This window comes from Culex pipiens, chromosome 3 (genome assembly GCF_016801865.2).
Source record: "Culex pipiens pallens isolate TS chromosome 3, TS_CPP_V2, whole genome shotgun sequence".
Taxonomy (NCBI): Eukaryota; Metazoa; Arthropoda; class Insecta; order Diptera; family Culicidae; genus Culex; species Culex pipiens.
The window spans coordinates 28,515,617-28,532,939 of NC_068939.1; the positions used below are offsets into that span (position 1 = coordinate 28,515,617).

Here is a 17,323-nt window from a genome sequence, read left to right on the forward strand (position 1 = left end):
AAGTGCCTAGTCGTGCGGTTGTGAATGTTTGGAAAATTATGGCATAGAAAAAATACACGAAGAAAAAGAAGAAGAAAACATGGAAGAGTTCTGGCTTTAATCTGGCTAATTTGAATTTTCCCATCAGTCATTAGAGAGCAAGATGAGAACGGGAAAACGTTAGTTTGGATGGGATAGTCGGCGTGGCCCGATTCCCGACACAATAAAGATACCAAAAGGAATGGTGACGGCAGCAAGCGTTCGGCCGAGCCAAGTTGCACAATAAAAACACAGCAAATGACGACCAGAGGAACTGGTTCCGTAACGGTGTTCGATTTCGAGAAAGTTTGACACTTGCCGTGATCGGCGAAGGGAATATTTGCTTGATATTGGGGAAAGGAAGACAAATAAGTCCAAAAATGGAGCCAATTTAACTGTTCAACAGTGTTTGTACTTTTGACAATTTTGGATTTTTTTACGAATCTCAAAAAACAATCCGAAAACCTATGACAATATTGATTTAAATTTGTTAAAATTAAGTCATAAAATTGAGTTTATATTGTTGAATAGGTATTTGAAAACATATCCAATGATTCAAGAATTGCGAAGATCTGGCAACTCTGTCATGGATTAACTGCACTTAAGATGTATTCCACAAACCGTTAAAAGAAAAGGTTTTTTTAACTAACCCAATTCGCACTTTAAATGTTTCAACCTTGCAACTTCAAAGACCAAACAAACAATCCCAAATTCATGATTTACCCACTTAAAGGTCAACCATGCTTCATGCACCGTGTCGTGCCAAGGTAGATCTAACGATCCGTGACAACAAAACCCCTCAATCTCAACACCTCTCTTCAATCATGATGATGTTGACTTATGCAACTCGCTTTAAATCGCCGAAAAAAAATAATAATCTCCACCATTTCCCTTCGCTCATCCAATTCCACCGTCTGACTCGTTTGGTTGTTTCTTTGTTTAAATCCTATTCACACCAAATAATAACAGCAAAAAATTGCTCCACCAAATTTAATATGGCGAAAAGTGCATTTAACCAAAAAAAACACAAACTCGCACCAACACACGCAGCGCTACTAACCACTAAAAACCCCGTTACCTTGAACACCTCAACAAACCCAGCCTAACTAGGGTCTGTCCCCACAAACACAGCAACGTCGCATCGGTGTGTTGTTTTTTTGGTGGTTTGAGGTTAGAATCGTACACACAAAACCTGATCAACTCGCGCTTCACCTGCTTCGCCGCCACCGCCGATGCGGTTTCGGAGATTTTGGCCAAGTCCACAAAGAAACAGCTGCAGGCATGGTATTACGAAATCGATGGACGACCCCCGCCGACGACGGTTGGAATTCACCTGGTGTGGTGCCTGCATTTGGTTGTGCGTGTGCGAGGGGGTTTGTAAGCAGATCGGGAGATTTGCAATTACCGAGCGTTACAAAGCGGTTTTTTTTGCTTTATTTCGGGGTCGGTGGAGGGCCGAATCTTGATCTTTTGACTGGCAGGTTGATTCGAGCAACCGAAGGCTTGTGATGAAACGGAGTAGATCTCGAGCAGTCGATGGCAATGCACAGCTGATTTTGTAAACAAATACAATTGCGTTGAGATTTCCGTTGGAGATGTTAACAAAAAGTAGTTTTTTTTTTCTTTTTTTTTTTTTGGTGAAATGGCCGTAGCATAAAAACTAAAGCGAAAACTACCTTATAACCTTTCATTACCGTCCAAGAGAGCTAAAATCGGTTGAAAGGACGAGAAGTTATGAGTTTTAATTTTTTTTCGAAAATTTTATTTGTTAGAACCACCCGTACTTGGCTAGGACCACCCTAATGTCTAAATTATTTGGAGCAAGAAATTTTCTAACCAATTTTAAGCCATTTTAAAATAAGGAGTTTTAAGTTTCGTTTCGAATTGCTGTATATCAAAATCGGATTTTTCCTAAAATATATTTTCCTGAAAGTGCTTCAACAAGCTAGCTAAAACTAAACTTAGTCATATGTAACCTCCTTGCAAAGTCCTTTGAATTGATCTCAGTTGAAAGGTTTAGCATAAGAATTGTTAAAAAAAATCTAATGAAACAAACAATTTGAAAATAAAATCCAACCTTAAGAAAGGATTTTCTGATCGATTTGGTATCTTCAGCAATGTTGTAGGGAATGTATGATAACAGTTCGAAAGACAAAAGATCGAAATGCGAAAGGTCGAAAGCGGACAAAAGGTCAAAAGGACACAAGGTCAAAAGGACATAAGGTCAAAAAGACATAAGGTCAAAAAGACATAAGGACAAAATGACATAAGGTCAAAAGGACATAAGGTCAAAAGGACAGAAGATCTCTGTTCCACAAGTGTAAAATGAAAATTACTTCAGCTTCTTTTTTTTACGAACCAGCGAATTCGTCTTAAGCATTCTACGGAAATTACAAAAAAATAATAAAAAAATATAAAAAATATGCTTGAATTTGATTTTTTCCTTGAACCATTGAAAGAAATGTTGATGCTTGAAGAAATAAAAAAAACTATCAAAATATTACAGAAACAAGAATTAATTATTTTGAAATAATATAAAATTCTTAAAACTTTGGCTGAGTTAAGACTTTTTTTCATTAACTTTTTAAAACTGAACTCACAGAAACTAGAACAAAAAATTTGGAATGAAAATAAATTTAATTTAAAATATCTTTGAGTTCAGACTTTTTCTCATAGAACTATTTAATATGTTCTCCCTTTCGCCCTTTTGTCACTCACATCCGTGCAAATCTCGTCCTCGATCAAGATTTTTTTCTAAACTGATTTTTTTATGCAAAATATTTTTTGTATCATGCATTACCTATATTACAAAAATAGTTATGGCTGTTTAAACGAGATGAGTTTTAACCATAAAATAAATTTTTGGAAGATTTTTTTTTCGAATTTTAAAACCTTTTTTGCAGAAAAGGATCGGACAACTTTATGTTTAAACAGACCATATCTCGCCAAATTTGAGACAGATTTTCAATGTTAAAAAATGAAATCATCATTGAAGCATATGATTTAAAAAAAAAAAGCTTCAAAAGAAATGTTGCCAGCCTCAATTTTAAAATTTTGCAAATATTTTTATAAATGTATTTAAACATTTTACGTTAGGTTGAAAATCGATCAGAAGGAGAATTAAATTTAATTTGGTGACACTTGCAAAAAGTGATTTACTCAAAATTAATTATTTGAACTGCCAATATCTCAGGAACCAGTAGACAACTAGTTCATTAAAGAAAATTGTAGAAAAAAAGGTTTTTACCCACAAGTGCAAACAACTGAGCATTTGTCTCAAGAATGAGCATTTTTTTTTTGAACATTAGATTTTATTGTTTTTGATTTGGATGAAATTTTGTATGTACTTTTCTATGCACAAAGAAGGAATTTTGTATCTTTTACTCGTCCAAACGATTTTAGAAACCGTCCATACAAAAAAGCTATCAAACAAATATTCAAAAATCTGTATCTTGAACACGGATATCTGATCGATTTGGTGCCTTCGGCAAAGTTGTTAGTATTATTTACTTAGAACCATTAGGAAAAAAATGTTACACTCTTAAAAACAATACCCATTTTTAAATAGACTTTACACACATAAAAAAAATTGCACAAAGAACCATTTTTGAAAAATCTCAATTAGGATATATTAGGATGACAAAAAATTCCCTCTTTTGAGCTATGGCCCAAGTTGGTCAAAATTCATTTGGCAGTGATGTCAATTTTGCGAAAAAAAATGATTTTTTAAAAACGATGTAAAAAAGAGCAACTGCATCTTAAAGTCATAAACAGTTTGACAATATATTGTTAAGCAAACTAATTTGATTTCCTTACATAAATTCGTCTGCCTGCTTCCAATCGGGTTGTTTCACTTTTCAATTCTATTATTTATGTAAGCAGATTTCTCACAGCACAAGTCACCGGTTCCCACATTAAAATCGAATAAATACTCCTTTTCAAGAAGCCAAATGTCACCATTCCCAACCCCACCGAGAGGGCCTAGTAGGCAATCCAACTCAATTAAGGGGGCACCCCCCAACATGTTGTTATGACGATTCTCCTACACACACCTTAACCATCATCAGCATCCAGCTGATTCTCCGTTTAACGTATACAATTGCGCAAAGCCAGCGCTGACTTCTTCAAGTTAAGCCGATGTTCACCTTTCATGCCATGCAACTGTGTGCTCAAAATGGCCCACGTCACGTACCCTCTTCCTCTTTTTTCGCCCCTCTTATCTTCGAAACCAAACAAGACGGGTAGCATCGGAAGGCGCACTAAATGGGAATAATATTGTTGCCACTCTGGGTTTGTTTACTTTTGCTTCGATGAAAAAAAAAATAAGATTTTGGAGAATTGAACTCGCACTCGCCGAAGCGAACTTGATGACCACCGATCACCTTGCTCCAAAAGCAACCCCTCCCAAAGTTTCGAGCAAATTTGACGACGACAGCGAAAATTCTCCAAATAGTTTGTCTTGAGCGTTCCCAGCACGAAATTCCATGGAAATCCTAACCTCAAAACCACAACCAAGAGAAGGCAAATTTAACCTGACAACCTGGACGATGCGGTTTTGCCGGATCGGATTTGAAGTTGAACCATAACTTAAAGGGGGAAACAAATAGTTAAACCTCCAATATGATGGTTTTCGATGATTGACAGACAGCAAATTTGTCTGAGAAGATTGGTTTTTTGAGGCAGTGCTGCCCGACTGTCTGGTGCTAGAACATTTTGTTATTTGTTATTATTTTAATCAAAGTTTCTGCGTTTTGCTCGAACAAACAACAACACTCCACAACCAGCCGTTCTGCATCGGGTCATGACGTTGAAATTTATGTTAAAATAATCAATTCGTTCCGAAGTGGGCCGCCGCCGGATCGAAGTTGAAAGAGCTCGTACAAATAAGTGTGTGCGAGCTTGTTCTACACATGTGGAATTTGCATCTTTCCTGCTGAAGATTTCAAGATGAAGCGCACACACACACACGCACAACATCAGCAGTTTGTTAAATATTTAACGCTGTTAGAATTATCGGAAGGCTCGAACCGAGTTTTAATCCAGTGTAGACACAAAGAGGAACGTCGGACCGATGCTCGTGACGCTGACGGCCTTGAGTCAGTAGAATGAAACTACGAGATTTCCACAGTGAAGAGTGGCGACGGGATAACTAGCCCCCCTAACTATGGCAAATTGAATAAATTGATCATGTGTGTGTGTGTGTTTATTTGGATTAGTACGGGCAGAGCGGGTTATTGTGTAATGTCGGTCAAGAAGTCGAACTCGTCTCTAGGTTCCAGCAGTTGGTGCATTGAAACGACGGGCTGTGAAGCAGGAAGTCGACTTCGATATATCGAGGAAATAAATCACCGGATTAAGGCTAAACGGAGTGATGGGTACCCCCTTTCCTACTGCTACTTATATTAAACGGAAAGGGCACAATCACAATGATCTAGCTTTGTTTATAGAATTCTGAATCATGATGTAAGTAAATTGTTCTCTTTGGACGTCATCCTTTCTGGTAACCTTTTGAGCATAATTGGTCATGACTTGCATGAATCATGGGTTCTTTTTGCAAAACAAACACATTGATTGTGACAAATAAAAAAAAAGCAAAATGAACAAATTGGAAGCCAATGTCAAAGAAATAAATGGCCAATAAAAATAAAGCAAAGATTTTTTTCGGTGTTAAACAGTTCTCTAGAATTTCGCAAAAAAAAAGTCCTGGTTTTAATTTTTGTATTGATTTATTAGTATGAAACTTAATCTTGTATGCAAGTCTCCATACAAATTTGGGGGCTGTCCATATAAAAGTGCTATGAAAACATTCGAAAATCTGTATCTCGAGAAGGGATTATCTGATCGGTCTTGTGTCTTCAGCAAAGTTGTAGGTTATGATTAGGGACCATCCATAAACCACGTGGACACTTTTTTTGGAAATCTAAACCCCGTGGACAAAAATCTTTTCTGTATGGAGCGTGGATAACCGCCGACCACCCCGCCCCCCCTGAAGTGTCCACGTGGTTTATGGATGGTCCCTTAGGACTACAGTACAGACTCGATTATCTCATGTTTAGATTATCCGAAGTTTGATTATCCTAAGGTATGGATGGGACTTCGAATAATCGAATCATGACCAAAAAATTTGTTTTCCATTTTTTTTCTTGCTTTTTGCATCAAAACGAATTCTTCGACCTCATTTTAGTCAAATTTGAGTATTCAATGGTCTATTCAATTACAACATGCAATTTTAAATATTTCATGGCCGCCATTTTAGCCGCCTTCTTGGATTTAAACATTCGGAATCACTTTGGAGTAGTTAATAGTGACCCCATAAAAAATACCCATTTTTTATAAGTTCTTATCACAAAATCTGGATTTTGACAAACTTAACCTCAATTGTTTTATTTTATGTATTTTTTTTTTCATTTTTTGATATGTTTATGTCAGGGGTGCTCAAAGTTTTTGGAGGCCGGGCCAAATTTGATGCTCAAATGAGCTTGCGGGCCAAATTAAAAAAAAAGGCTATTAAAAAAAATAACGTTATTTTAATTTAAATGATTTAACCTCTGTTATTAAAAAAATGTCAATTCAAAATAATAACAACCACAAAATAACGGTTGTTGATTTTATTGTTTCAGGTATTTGAAGAAAAAAAGGTTTTTAGCTGAATGTACTCGTGTGTTCAAAAAAAAAAAGTTTTGTTTTTATATGGTGAAAATGGAGACATTACATGTTGAACAATTCATCTAAAGGCATAATTTTATATATAAGTTAAGTGTGGCTAATGAAAAATCGTTGAGAGCCAGAATTTCAACATTTCAATTAAAAAAAATCTTAGAAATGTTTTGTGCTTCCATAAAGTTGAATCATTATTTTGAAAAAAAAATATGGTTCGACAAAAAAACATTAATTTATTTCATCGAAAATTCACCAAAACTCAAATTATTTTTAATAAAAATTAATTAATTAAATTAAATAATTAATTATTGCAATTAATTTCAGCTGATTGCACTTTAATTTCATTATTTAAGTTTTGAAGTTTTTTTATAAATATATTTTTGCTTCTGGTTTTTCGAGCCAATTTTTTTTATTATGAGGGAGAGATGGGTTGATCGACGAAAGCTTTGTAAAATATTTGCAACAAATTTGATCCTCCGATTTCCACATTTTGTCCGCCTGAATCAGTTGGTAACCAATCAGATTCATTAGGGACCATCCATAAACCACGTGGACACTTTTTTGGGAATCTGTTTCCCCCCCCCCCCCCTCGTGGACAATTGTTCATACAAAAAAAACTTTTTTGTATGGATCGTGGACAATTGCCATACCCCCCCCCCCTTAAGTGTCCACGTGGTTTATGGATGGTCCCTTATCTAACTGAGATGAGTACAAATCCCGGAGAAAGTGCAATGTAAGTTTGAGGGTCAGTGCATAAAAGGGTCATTATGACTTGCAAATTAATAAAGAAAAAATATATATTTGCAACTCTTACAGAATTCTACCTAAATTAAACTTGAACATTTTTTTTTAATGTTTCCAAAAATGTTTGATGAAAGTTTTGACGGTATTTACTAGTTTCACTCACATTAAAACGTGTGAAATTGTTTTAATTAAAATTTGTTTAGAGCAAATTATTTTTATCTGAAAGTGGGGATCTAAATATTGAAAAATCATAAGTTTTTTTTAATTAACAAGAAATAAAAAAGATTAGCATATAAAGCATAAAATCGCTTTACAAGTGGTTAACGGGCCATTTTACATGATCATTCAAAATGGGTCCGCAGGCCATAAAATATTACCTCGCGGGCCACGATTGGCCCGCGGGCCATACTTTGGTCACCCCTGGTTTATGTAAATCAAAAGAGCTAATTTTTGAGCTATAGGGTGTGACGGACTTTTTGTTTTTGGCCAAGTTATGATTTTTCGAAAACAATTTTTTTTGAAAAACTTTAAAGAGCACACAAAAAAACAATCACCTAAAAAAAATAAAATATAAATCGAAAAGAACTTTTGAAATTTTTCGATAAATTGCACCGTTTTTTAGTTATAACCATTTTCAGGTTAAATTGTTCAACCATTTTTTTTTTGTTTTAGAAATAGTGCCCATCTTTATGTCTTAAAATTCAGTTTATTTGATTGAGTTATTCTCTACAATTCGATTTTTAGGACATTGTTGACCCGACCGAGGAATGAGAATTGCCAAAAATGAGTTAACTACCTACCTAATTGACCCTCAATTCAAACCGACCAGATCTTGGAAACCCTCGATCAGGTTTATAATTTTAAAAAATCATGTGTAAAATTTTCTCCAATTCTTAAATCATATTATTTGGCCCTTTTTGAAATTTGAGTAGTGATTTTTAATATCTGAAAACATTTTTTTTTCTCAAGAGTAGAGAAAGTTTCACAACCTGGTGATGGAAAATTGAGAAATTGAGAAAGATTTTGTAACTTAATAGGCAATCAACCACTCAAATGTGACATAAATAGGGAAGCAGAAATCGAATTTGGTGATTAGAGTAAGGCCATCGCTTTTTTTTTGTATTTTATGTCCCTCGACTCTGAACAAAACGAAATATTTTTTGAAAAATATCTTCAATAGCCTAAGAAAATGACTAAAAATACGCAAAAGAGTTTTTTTTACTTCGATTATCCAAAGTCCCATACAAATATCGGATAATCGAGTCTGGACTGTACTGCAAATTTCAGCTTCCCAAACACTTATCTAATCTCATCTAACCCAAACGCAGCCAATTCGATGAAAGAATGCTGGCAAGTCTTGTGATTAGATTACGCCCCAAGAACTTTTCTTGTCAATATTAATAATTGCAGTACATCCAAGAACACTCGAAAACGTAATACAAAAATTAAAGCGGCCAGCCCTACTGCGTTGTGTTTACCGCATAGAGGATTCTGGGAACGGATCACATTTCACAGAATCTACAGGGGAGGAAGGATGCGTGGACATACCGTACCAAACGCTCCGGTAGATTTCGGCTTCCCAAACACGGACGTAAACGTCAAGTGCATAAAATGCACAAAATTTGCCTCAGAAATTGCACTTCCCAAACACAGATGTGAAATTCAAGTACCCAGAGTGCAGATATTGTTTCATAGGATTTCATAATCCAACGCCATTCCGGTTATGTCTACGGTACTACTTAGCTTGGACTTTTGATTATTCCTTCCAAACGTTCTACAGTTCACTGTCAAGGCGGGACCCCCAAAAAATCAAGAATTGCACAAAACGAGAAATGATTCATTCCACCATTTTCGCCAGTTTCCACTTTCATCCTTCCCATTAATAATCCGACTCCTTCCGACCGAGGGCCATTCCACTTTACCAACGGGGCCACCACAAAAATTATGCGCCATACACCAAAGGAGGAAACCTTGAAAACATATTGCTGCTGCTGCTGTTTCTGATTCCTCTGCCGTCGCCGTTCGCCATAGCTGTCAATAAAACGGCAACAATCCGGCCGCCGCGCCGTCGATGGCACAAATACTACGAACGCCCTGGTGCTGGTGTGCGTTTTGTGTTTTGCAGCAGCAGGACCAGACCAGCAAAACGGAGTTGGGAGAAAAACATCGAGCTGTGCCTTCTTCTGCTGCCAAGGCAGGGGGGCCACATGAATTAAACACACACAGGATTCTGGGAAAATGGTTCCGGAGTGATCCTGGAGTCTGTCATTTGTTATTCGTTTGTTGGTGGTTTTCTGACAGCGATTTGACAGGTCGATTATACAATCCAAATAGCAGTACGGGGGGAAAAAGGATGTTTAAGAGGATGCTGCGCCGTGATTCTCACCGGAAAGTACATCCCCTGGGGATGTAGGAAGTATGCTCCTGAGCCCCACAGTTTGAAGCCTTTCTGGGTAATCCTTGGCGAAAAAGATGAGCTTGTGCCCCTGCTGGATCTGCAGCTGCTGTCCGGAAGCTGTTCCGGAACTCCTGAACACTCTTCACTCTTGTGACGCAAAACAAATCACTGAAATTCACTCGCGCGCGATACTTTTCGACGAATCACGATGTCCTGCCGTTTTCCAGGACCTGCTCGGATGTGGTCACTGGCGTGAATAAACTCGTACTGGCAGCACACCAGATCCTGATCCTGGCAGCGGGTTCCCTTGGACCAGACGCACAGCTTCTTCTCCGGGGTCTCTTGCAGTGTTTGCCCGAGGAGGAGGACTTGCTGAACTTGCTCTCTGTGTGTGTTTTTCTTCCCGAGCAGCAGCTTTGACAGACCGAAACTGTCAAACTCGCGTGAGTGACTCTCTCTCGCTCGCTCTCCCAGGCGCCTGTGAGCGACCCAAAACAAAACACGCGCGCGCCTTCAGCTGGACACTCAGCTCTTGCTCTTCTTCTTTTCTTGGATCTGCCAAAAATCACTCACACCAACTTTTCAAAAGAATTTCCTCTTTTCACAGATAATTTGCTGTCTCCAGGGCTGTTATCAAACACGCCGCAGACGAGCCAACCCTCACGCACACACTTCTCCGTAACAAGAATCTTCTTTCGCCTTTCTAACCTCCAAAAGCCCGGCTGCTGTGAGTGAGTGTGCGTGTGCAAAATGAAAAATTTACATAAACATTTGCGCACTCTTTTCTCTTCCTCGCTTCTTCCGCTCCCTCAAACTTTTGACAGCCGCGAGGAGAATCTTCTTCCTTTCAACTCTCACACACAATCACACGCACGCCCTTTCGCACGCTGATTTCCTCCCAAATTTGACACTTTCCACGAGAAACTAAACGACCGAATTCACCTTAACCGACGCGCCTTCTAAAACTCACAACACTGTGGAAGCCCCTACGAAATTGGTAACCCTTGGAACGACCTAACGATTTTCAAACCCAACGCGCAGACGACGATCCGAACTGCGAGGCGGCTGGTGAAGAACTGAAGAGCGCCGACGAGACACTCTTCTGCCGCGTTCAAGTTCAGCCCAGGTTCAGAAGATGCCCCGAGCTTTATCTCGCTCTCGAAAATCTCGCGGAACAGGACAGAACACAACGCGCAAGAACGAAAACAGAGAGAATTTGGTGGGAGAGCGGGAGAGTGAGTGACTGCGCTCGGGAACTCACGATTTAATGATGGCCGCGACGCGACGCCGCGCGACTGTTTGACAGTAATCGGGAGCAGTACGGTTAGGGTTACCAACAGCAGGATGCTTGTATGGAAGGTATCTAGCAGTGGGTCAGAGCACAAACTGGGTAACCGGGGAAATTCTGGAACTTATACATGCAAAATGCAGGAACCTCGTCAAACCAATCTTGCTCCGTGACGCTAGAGTTGAAATCTGGAAATTTTTGTTGATCGCATGGACTCGCACCGGCTACAGATCTGAAACTATTGATGGTAGTATACAGAACTACCATGGTTGCATCGGGTAACGGGGAATCAGGGTTCGTTCCGGTTAGGGAGCCTGAAAATTGCTACCACATCCAAAGAAAGGAAACAGGCGCGTAAACTACCCAATCCCGTACGGGGAGGTAGTGATGTTTTATAATTGGAATGTTGTTGTTTATTTTATTAACGTGACTTAAACCTAGAATACTGTACTGTCAGAGAGAAGTGAAATCAATACTCTTTGGTACTGTACTGAACTACTGTTTATGAATATTCATCTTGGATTATACGCTTTGGACAATTCTAGTGGTTATATTCGGTTTCAGCGACCCCAATTTTGTTAAAAACGACTCGTCCTTAGTCTGCATACTGTAATAGTGTTGATTTCTGTGTATAGTCGCCATATTGGCCGCCATCTTGGATATCTCGCTTCCTTTGAGGATTCCGACTTCGTTTCCGCGATATTCGGATTCAGGAGTGTTCGATTTAGTCTGGATCTATCAAAACCTGGTCTGTTACACGATTTGCCGTAAGACACATAAAATATAGCCATTTTACGTGCCTTGACTAGAAGTAAGGAAACCCCATAAGGCAGCAGTCGATCGATGGGGCCAACACATCTACGAGGAAACAAAATAAGTTTTAAAAATTATTACAAGAAATTAACCTCGAATATCTAGCAAGCGTGGTGATTATTACACTCGATCGCGACTCACGATCAGGGCGTGAAAAAGGATCAGTCGCTGACAGAGATTGCTGTTATTTGACAGAGCTCGGAGGTTAATACACACGAGCAGGCCTGCAAAAGGTTTCCAACCCAGCGTACACATGAAGCAAACCAAAATTTCAGTTCACTGCTAGCATGTGACTGTAAGCCTACTGTGTCCGTTCAACCACTACCGCCTGACTCGTGCCGGTCGGCTGCTGGAGAATGAGAGACGTGAAAAAATGAGCTACACTCACTCAATTCGTGTCATATGACTGTCTCGTAAAATTCTCTTTAAACACTATTTTGACTATTTTTAAACAATTTAATGGTTCTAGACTGTGCAAAACACTTAAAACAACCATAACTTATATTCAAAATTACATTTCCACGCATAAATACGATTTTTTTGTGTAAAAACTTATTTCTTCATGTGTGTGCGTGCAACGTCGTGAGCGTTGGTCGACTACTGCCAAACAGTGCAGCTGCTCAGTAAGCTAGGGCACTCACGACTGAGTCGGGTTTGTTTATGTCACGGTTTTGTGATTTGGTGAATTTTCGCGTCATGACACCCCTGACATTTTCAGCACTGCACACTCGTTGACACGAAACATGCCGAGCTCGACACTCAAACAGAGTCGGGAGACACGACAACACATGCTTTTTCTCTCTTTATTGCTTGTGCGGGTAAGTGTGGTGACAGGAACCATTCGAATGCAGTCATGGGCCAAATGATTGGAATTTCGGTAGAATTCAAACGAATGAGCTCTGTGCGAATAAAAGAGGTGGTGAGAGTCAAATGACTGTGTGAGTGACTTTGCGTTGCGCTCATTCGTTCGGATGTGTGGGAGCGAGAGCAGATATGGCTTTTACAGCCTTTCATTACACGCGTTTAAATGGGGAAAAGGCCGTAAGAGAAATGTCGTACCGCCCCTTTCAAATGTTTTTTTTTTTTTTTTTTTGGTAGGGTGATCCAGCCGCACATCGTTGATGTCGAAACCTCTAAACTGGGCCCTCGTCCTGTCACGTCCGTCAGTAGTCTTGTCGTACATTACAACTAGAACCAGATCTGCCAATGAATTAGTACACTTCGACCAAATAAACACTGACGCTGTATGGATCTGACTCTAGAATAAATGTGTGTTATTCATAAGTCCAAAATGTTCAAATATTCATATAAGTCCAAATATTCATTTGCGGATAACTACCTAACTTGAATTGAATACAAGATTTAAAGTAACCTATCCGAAAGCTACTCTTATCTCAAATCCCCGACATTTTAATTAATAGCCAAAAAATCTAGAACGTTTCTTTTAAAACCTGTCTGGCTTCTTTTAAAAAAAAACAAAAACAAAAAAATAGATTAACAGTTCATATTTTACAAGTCGTGAATTGAAAAAGAGACGACCATTTGATCGTCAGAATTCCAGTAGATCCTCGATTCGCAACAATGGTCGATACAATCATAATCCGACAACCGTTAGTTCAACAGATCAACGAATTTAGTCCGATATCATTTCACCGATTCTGATAGAATTACTAAATTCACTGTTACTAATTTTGTCCCTAAATAACTAAAGGCAAAGTATTAAAAGTTGATATTTATAGTTAAAATCCTAAATTCTACAAAAACTAAATTTTTAAAAACCCGCATCCTAACCTGACACCCACATTAAGATAGGGAAAAATCACATATGTAGCGGTTCATTGTACAAATGTGATATTTCCACTATCTGAGAACCTCCTTGTCTCGATGACAGCTTACCGGCTATCGATTAAGCCCTGAGACTGCGCCAAAGTGGGTTCTCGTAGCATGAAGTGGTGTCCATGTGTAAAAATGGAAGCTTCAGCAATATACTGAACACTTCGATTTTAATTCCACATCGAATCAAATCATACTCTTTGCCAAACAAGCATCAAACCTATGACACTCATTATGACAAAGCCCAGGGGTCGTATTGCCCCTTTCGAATGTTGCTCCAAAAATTCAAGTGGACATAGAGTTATCTACGTGCGCATGTATTGCGTGTACGTACACGGAGGGTTTTTAGGTTAAAATTTGTACCCGCCAGCAAAAACAAATGGTAAGCAAGTGTGCGTGAGATCGGGCTTAGATAACTCTATAGCAAAAACGACATACGAGCTCAATCAACTGTCACAAAAAAAAAGTCAATTGTTCTCAAGCCTTGCTCACGTTAGAGATTTGTTTCTACTATCAACAAATTACGACCTATTTTTTTAATAAGCCATTATTTGTGGACCCTAATATTTTTTATATTTTTTGAATTTATAAATTTGAAAATTTTGGAATTTTACAATTCTGAAGCAATATTTGGAAAGGGCGGAACGAAATTGCTCTCACGACATTTTATTTAATGTATTTAAATAGCGCAAGAGAAATGTCGGACCTTTAAAATATTGCTCCAGAATTTTAGAATTTTAAAATTTCAGAATTTGAGAACTTTACATTTTAAAAAATAAATGCGGCAATGAAGAAAAAAAGAATTATGGCAATTCAGAACTTAAGAATTTTGAAATTTTTATACATTTGAAGTTTGGAATTTTAGATTTATTAAATTTGATTTTACTTTTAAATTATAGATATCCAGAGTTTTTTTTTGAAAAGGTCCTATAAACTATTGTCTTTCATATGTTTATAGGACCTTTTCAAAAAAAAAACTCTAGATTAGATATACAGAATTTAAGAGTTTTAAAATTATTATTTTTTTCGAATTTTAAAATGTTTGTGATTTTGATTGCATTTATCTTTTTGAAGAATTAAACAGTTTCAAAAGCGATATCCAATCCATTTTTTCATGCTAAACAATCCTACAGAAAAAAATCCGGTGATTTGCAAGAATTTAATAAATTGTAGAGATTCAAGAAATTCTCCAAATTCAATAAATTAAATAAATTATGGAAATGCAAGAAATTCTTGATGTTGAAAAATTTCAAGGAATGTAAGAAATCCAAGAACTTAATGAATAAAAAAAACTATAAATTTACAAAATTTAAGAAATTCACGAAATTTATAGAAATGTAAAAATAAAAAAAATTCAAGAAATTCTAAAATTTTAAGAAGAAACATTAATTTAAAATTAATCAAAAAATTGAAAATTATTAAAAGATGTTAACATTTGCAGAAGTTTTTAAAACCTCAAGAAATTTAATAAATTCAAGAAATTTTATTAATTCTAAAAATTTAAGAAATTATAAAATTCAAGAAATTTAAAAATCTAGAAACATAAAAAAAATGTGAAAATTCAATAAATTATAGAAATACTATGAATGCGAGAAATTTAATAAATTCTAGAAATGCAAATTTAAGAACTTCACAAAATTCCAGAAATTGTTGAAATGCAAGAAATTTAATAAATGTTCAACTTGAAACTCAAGTCTGCGAATTTAATAAAACCAAAAAGCAAGAAATTTTTCCAAGAAAAAATGAGCATGAGCATGAGAGACCACCCATGGTTGTCCTTCTCCGTTGCTGAACAGGACCGTAATATCCTATCAATACAACCGGTCATACGCTTCAACGATCTAATGGTGTTTCCCTTATCAACAGCATGTATGAATGCGCTGAAAAGATAAAACATCAAGATCAATAAAACTAGATCTGGAGCAAATAGGTAACAGTCGTTGGCCACCAACGGCGCCCGCCATGTCAGTTTGTAGATCTCGGGGGATTGGGACGGGAATGTTAGTTAGCACAGGTTGCTACAAAGGGTGGGTTCTATACGATATCCACACCCCCACGTGTGCCGGAAAACTACTTCTACTTGGGATTTTGTTAGTGGGTAAGGGTAATGGCCAGGATTCAACATAGAGGATGATGATGCGACCCAATAATCAATAAATTTTGTTTAATGGTGTGATGTATTATGCATTCTCAAGGCAAACAGTCGGAGTATGCGGATGAGACTATTCCCGGTTATTTGGTGTTGAGTTTAGCATAAATGATTCAATCTTAGACAGCCGGCTGTGGAAAGATAAAACCAACTAAAATGCGAAAACGCGAAACCGCCCGGACCGAAAAACACACACATTCGGGGGGAAAACAAAGACGGAAACGGCAACGAAAATCCGGCGTGTTGCCCGCGACGCACAACGTTCAAATTCTCCAAAGCAACTGTCAACATCGCGGAATCGTCCGGGTCGAAATACACACACAATCGGGGGGAAAACAAAGACGGAAACGGCAACGAAAATCCGGCGTGTTGCCCGCGACGCACAACGTTCAAATTCTCCAAAGCAACTGTCAACATCGCGAAATCGTCCGGGTCGAAATACACACACACAATCGGGGGGAAAACAAAGACGGAAACGGCAACGAAAATCCGGCGTGTTGCCCGCGACGCACAACGTTCAAATTCTCCAAAGCAACTGTCAACATCGCGAAATCGTCCGGGTCGAAATACACACACACAATCGGGGGGAAAACAAAGACGGAAACGGCAACGAAAATCCGGCGTGTTGCCCGCGACGCACAACGTTCAAATTCTCCAAAGCAACTGTCAACATCGCGAAATCGTCCGGGTCGAAATACACACACACAATCGGGGGGAAAACAAAGACGGAAACGGCAACGAAAATCCGGCGTGTTGCCCGCGACGCACAACGTTCAAATTCTCCAATGCAACTCGAAATTTTTCCAAGAAAAAATTTAAGAAATTCAAGGGTTATAAGAATTTTAACAAATTTATAAAATTCATATAAGAAATTGAGGAATTATAAGAAATCCTTGGAATGTAGTAAATTTTATTAATTTCTAAAATTTCAAGAAATCAAAGATATCTAAGAAAAATCAAAATAAAAAAATGTGGAAAAAACCCCAAGAAATATTAAAATCTCAAGAAACTTAGAAAATTCCAGAAAAAAAAAATTCTAAAGACTCTAGAAAAGTAAAAAAAACCTGTTAAAAAAAAATCTAAACTTTAATCAAAATCAAATCAAATCAAATTAATCGCCCTACAGCATTACCTAGGCATTCTCGATTGCGAAATTCCTACTCGAAACTAGGTGTCGGAAGGCTTGATTGTTGAGGCAATTGCAAACCTCTTTTTACACCTAAGCTTCCATCCACCCCGGGATTCGAACTGACAACCTTTGGATTGTGAGTCTAACTGCTTACCAGCGACTCCACCGGGACTGAGCTAACCTCTAGACCGGGGCCAACATTTACTTCCCCGTCCGACAGAAGGCGTGATCAAACAAATCTCGTCTCGAAAAATGCCACCGGGACATTCCGGGATCGAACCCAGGCCGACT

At 37.9% G+C, this 17,323-nt stretch overlaps 1 protein-coding gene across 12 annotated transcripts in view; it reads right to left on the reverse strand.

Moving 5' to 3' along the window:
* LOC120425920 (RNA binding protein fox-1 homolog 1) overlaps positions 1-17,323 on the reverse strand; it is a 344,723-nt gene that overhangs the window by 300,073 nt on the left and 27,327 nt on the right. Inside the window, exon 1 of one of the 12 annotated variants that reach the window (XM_039590629.2) lies at positions 9,809-10,894. The exons of the other annotated variants lie outside the window; for them this stretch is intronic. Within the exon in view, the coding sequence (XP_039446563.1) occupies positions 9,809-9,820 (12 nt within the window). The 5' untranslated portion in view covers positions 9,821-10,894. Of the gene's footprint in view, positions 1-9,808; positions 10,895-17,323 lie in introns of those variants that run through there. 12 annotated transcript variants of the gene reach the window in all.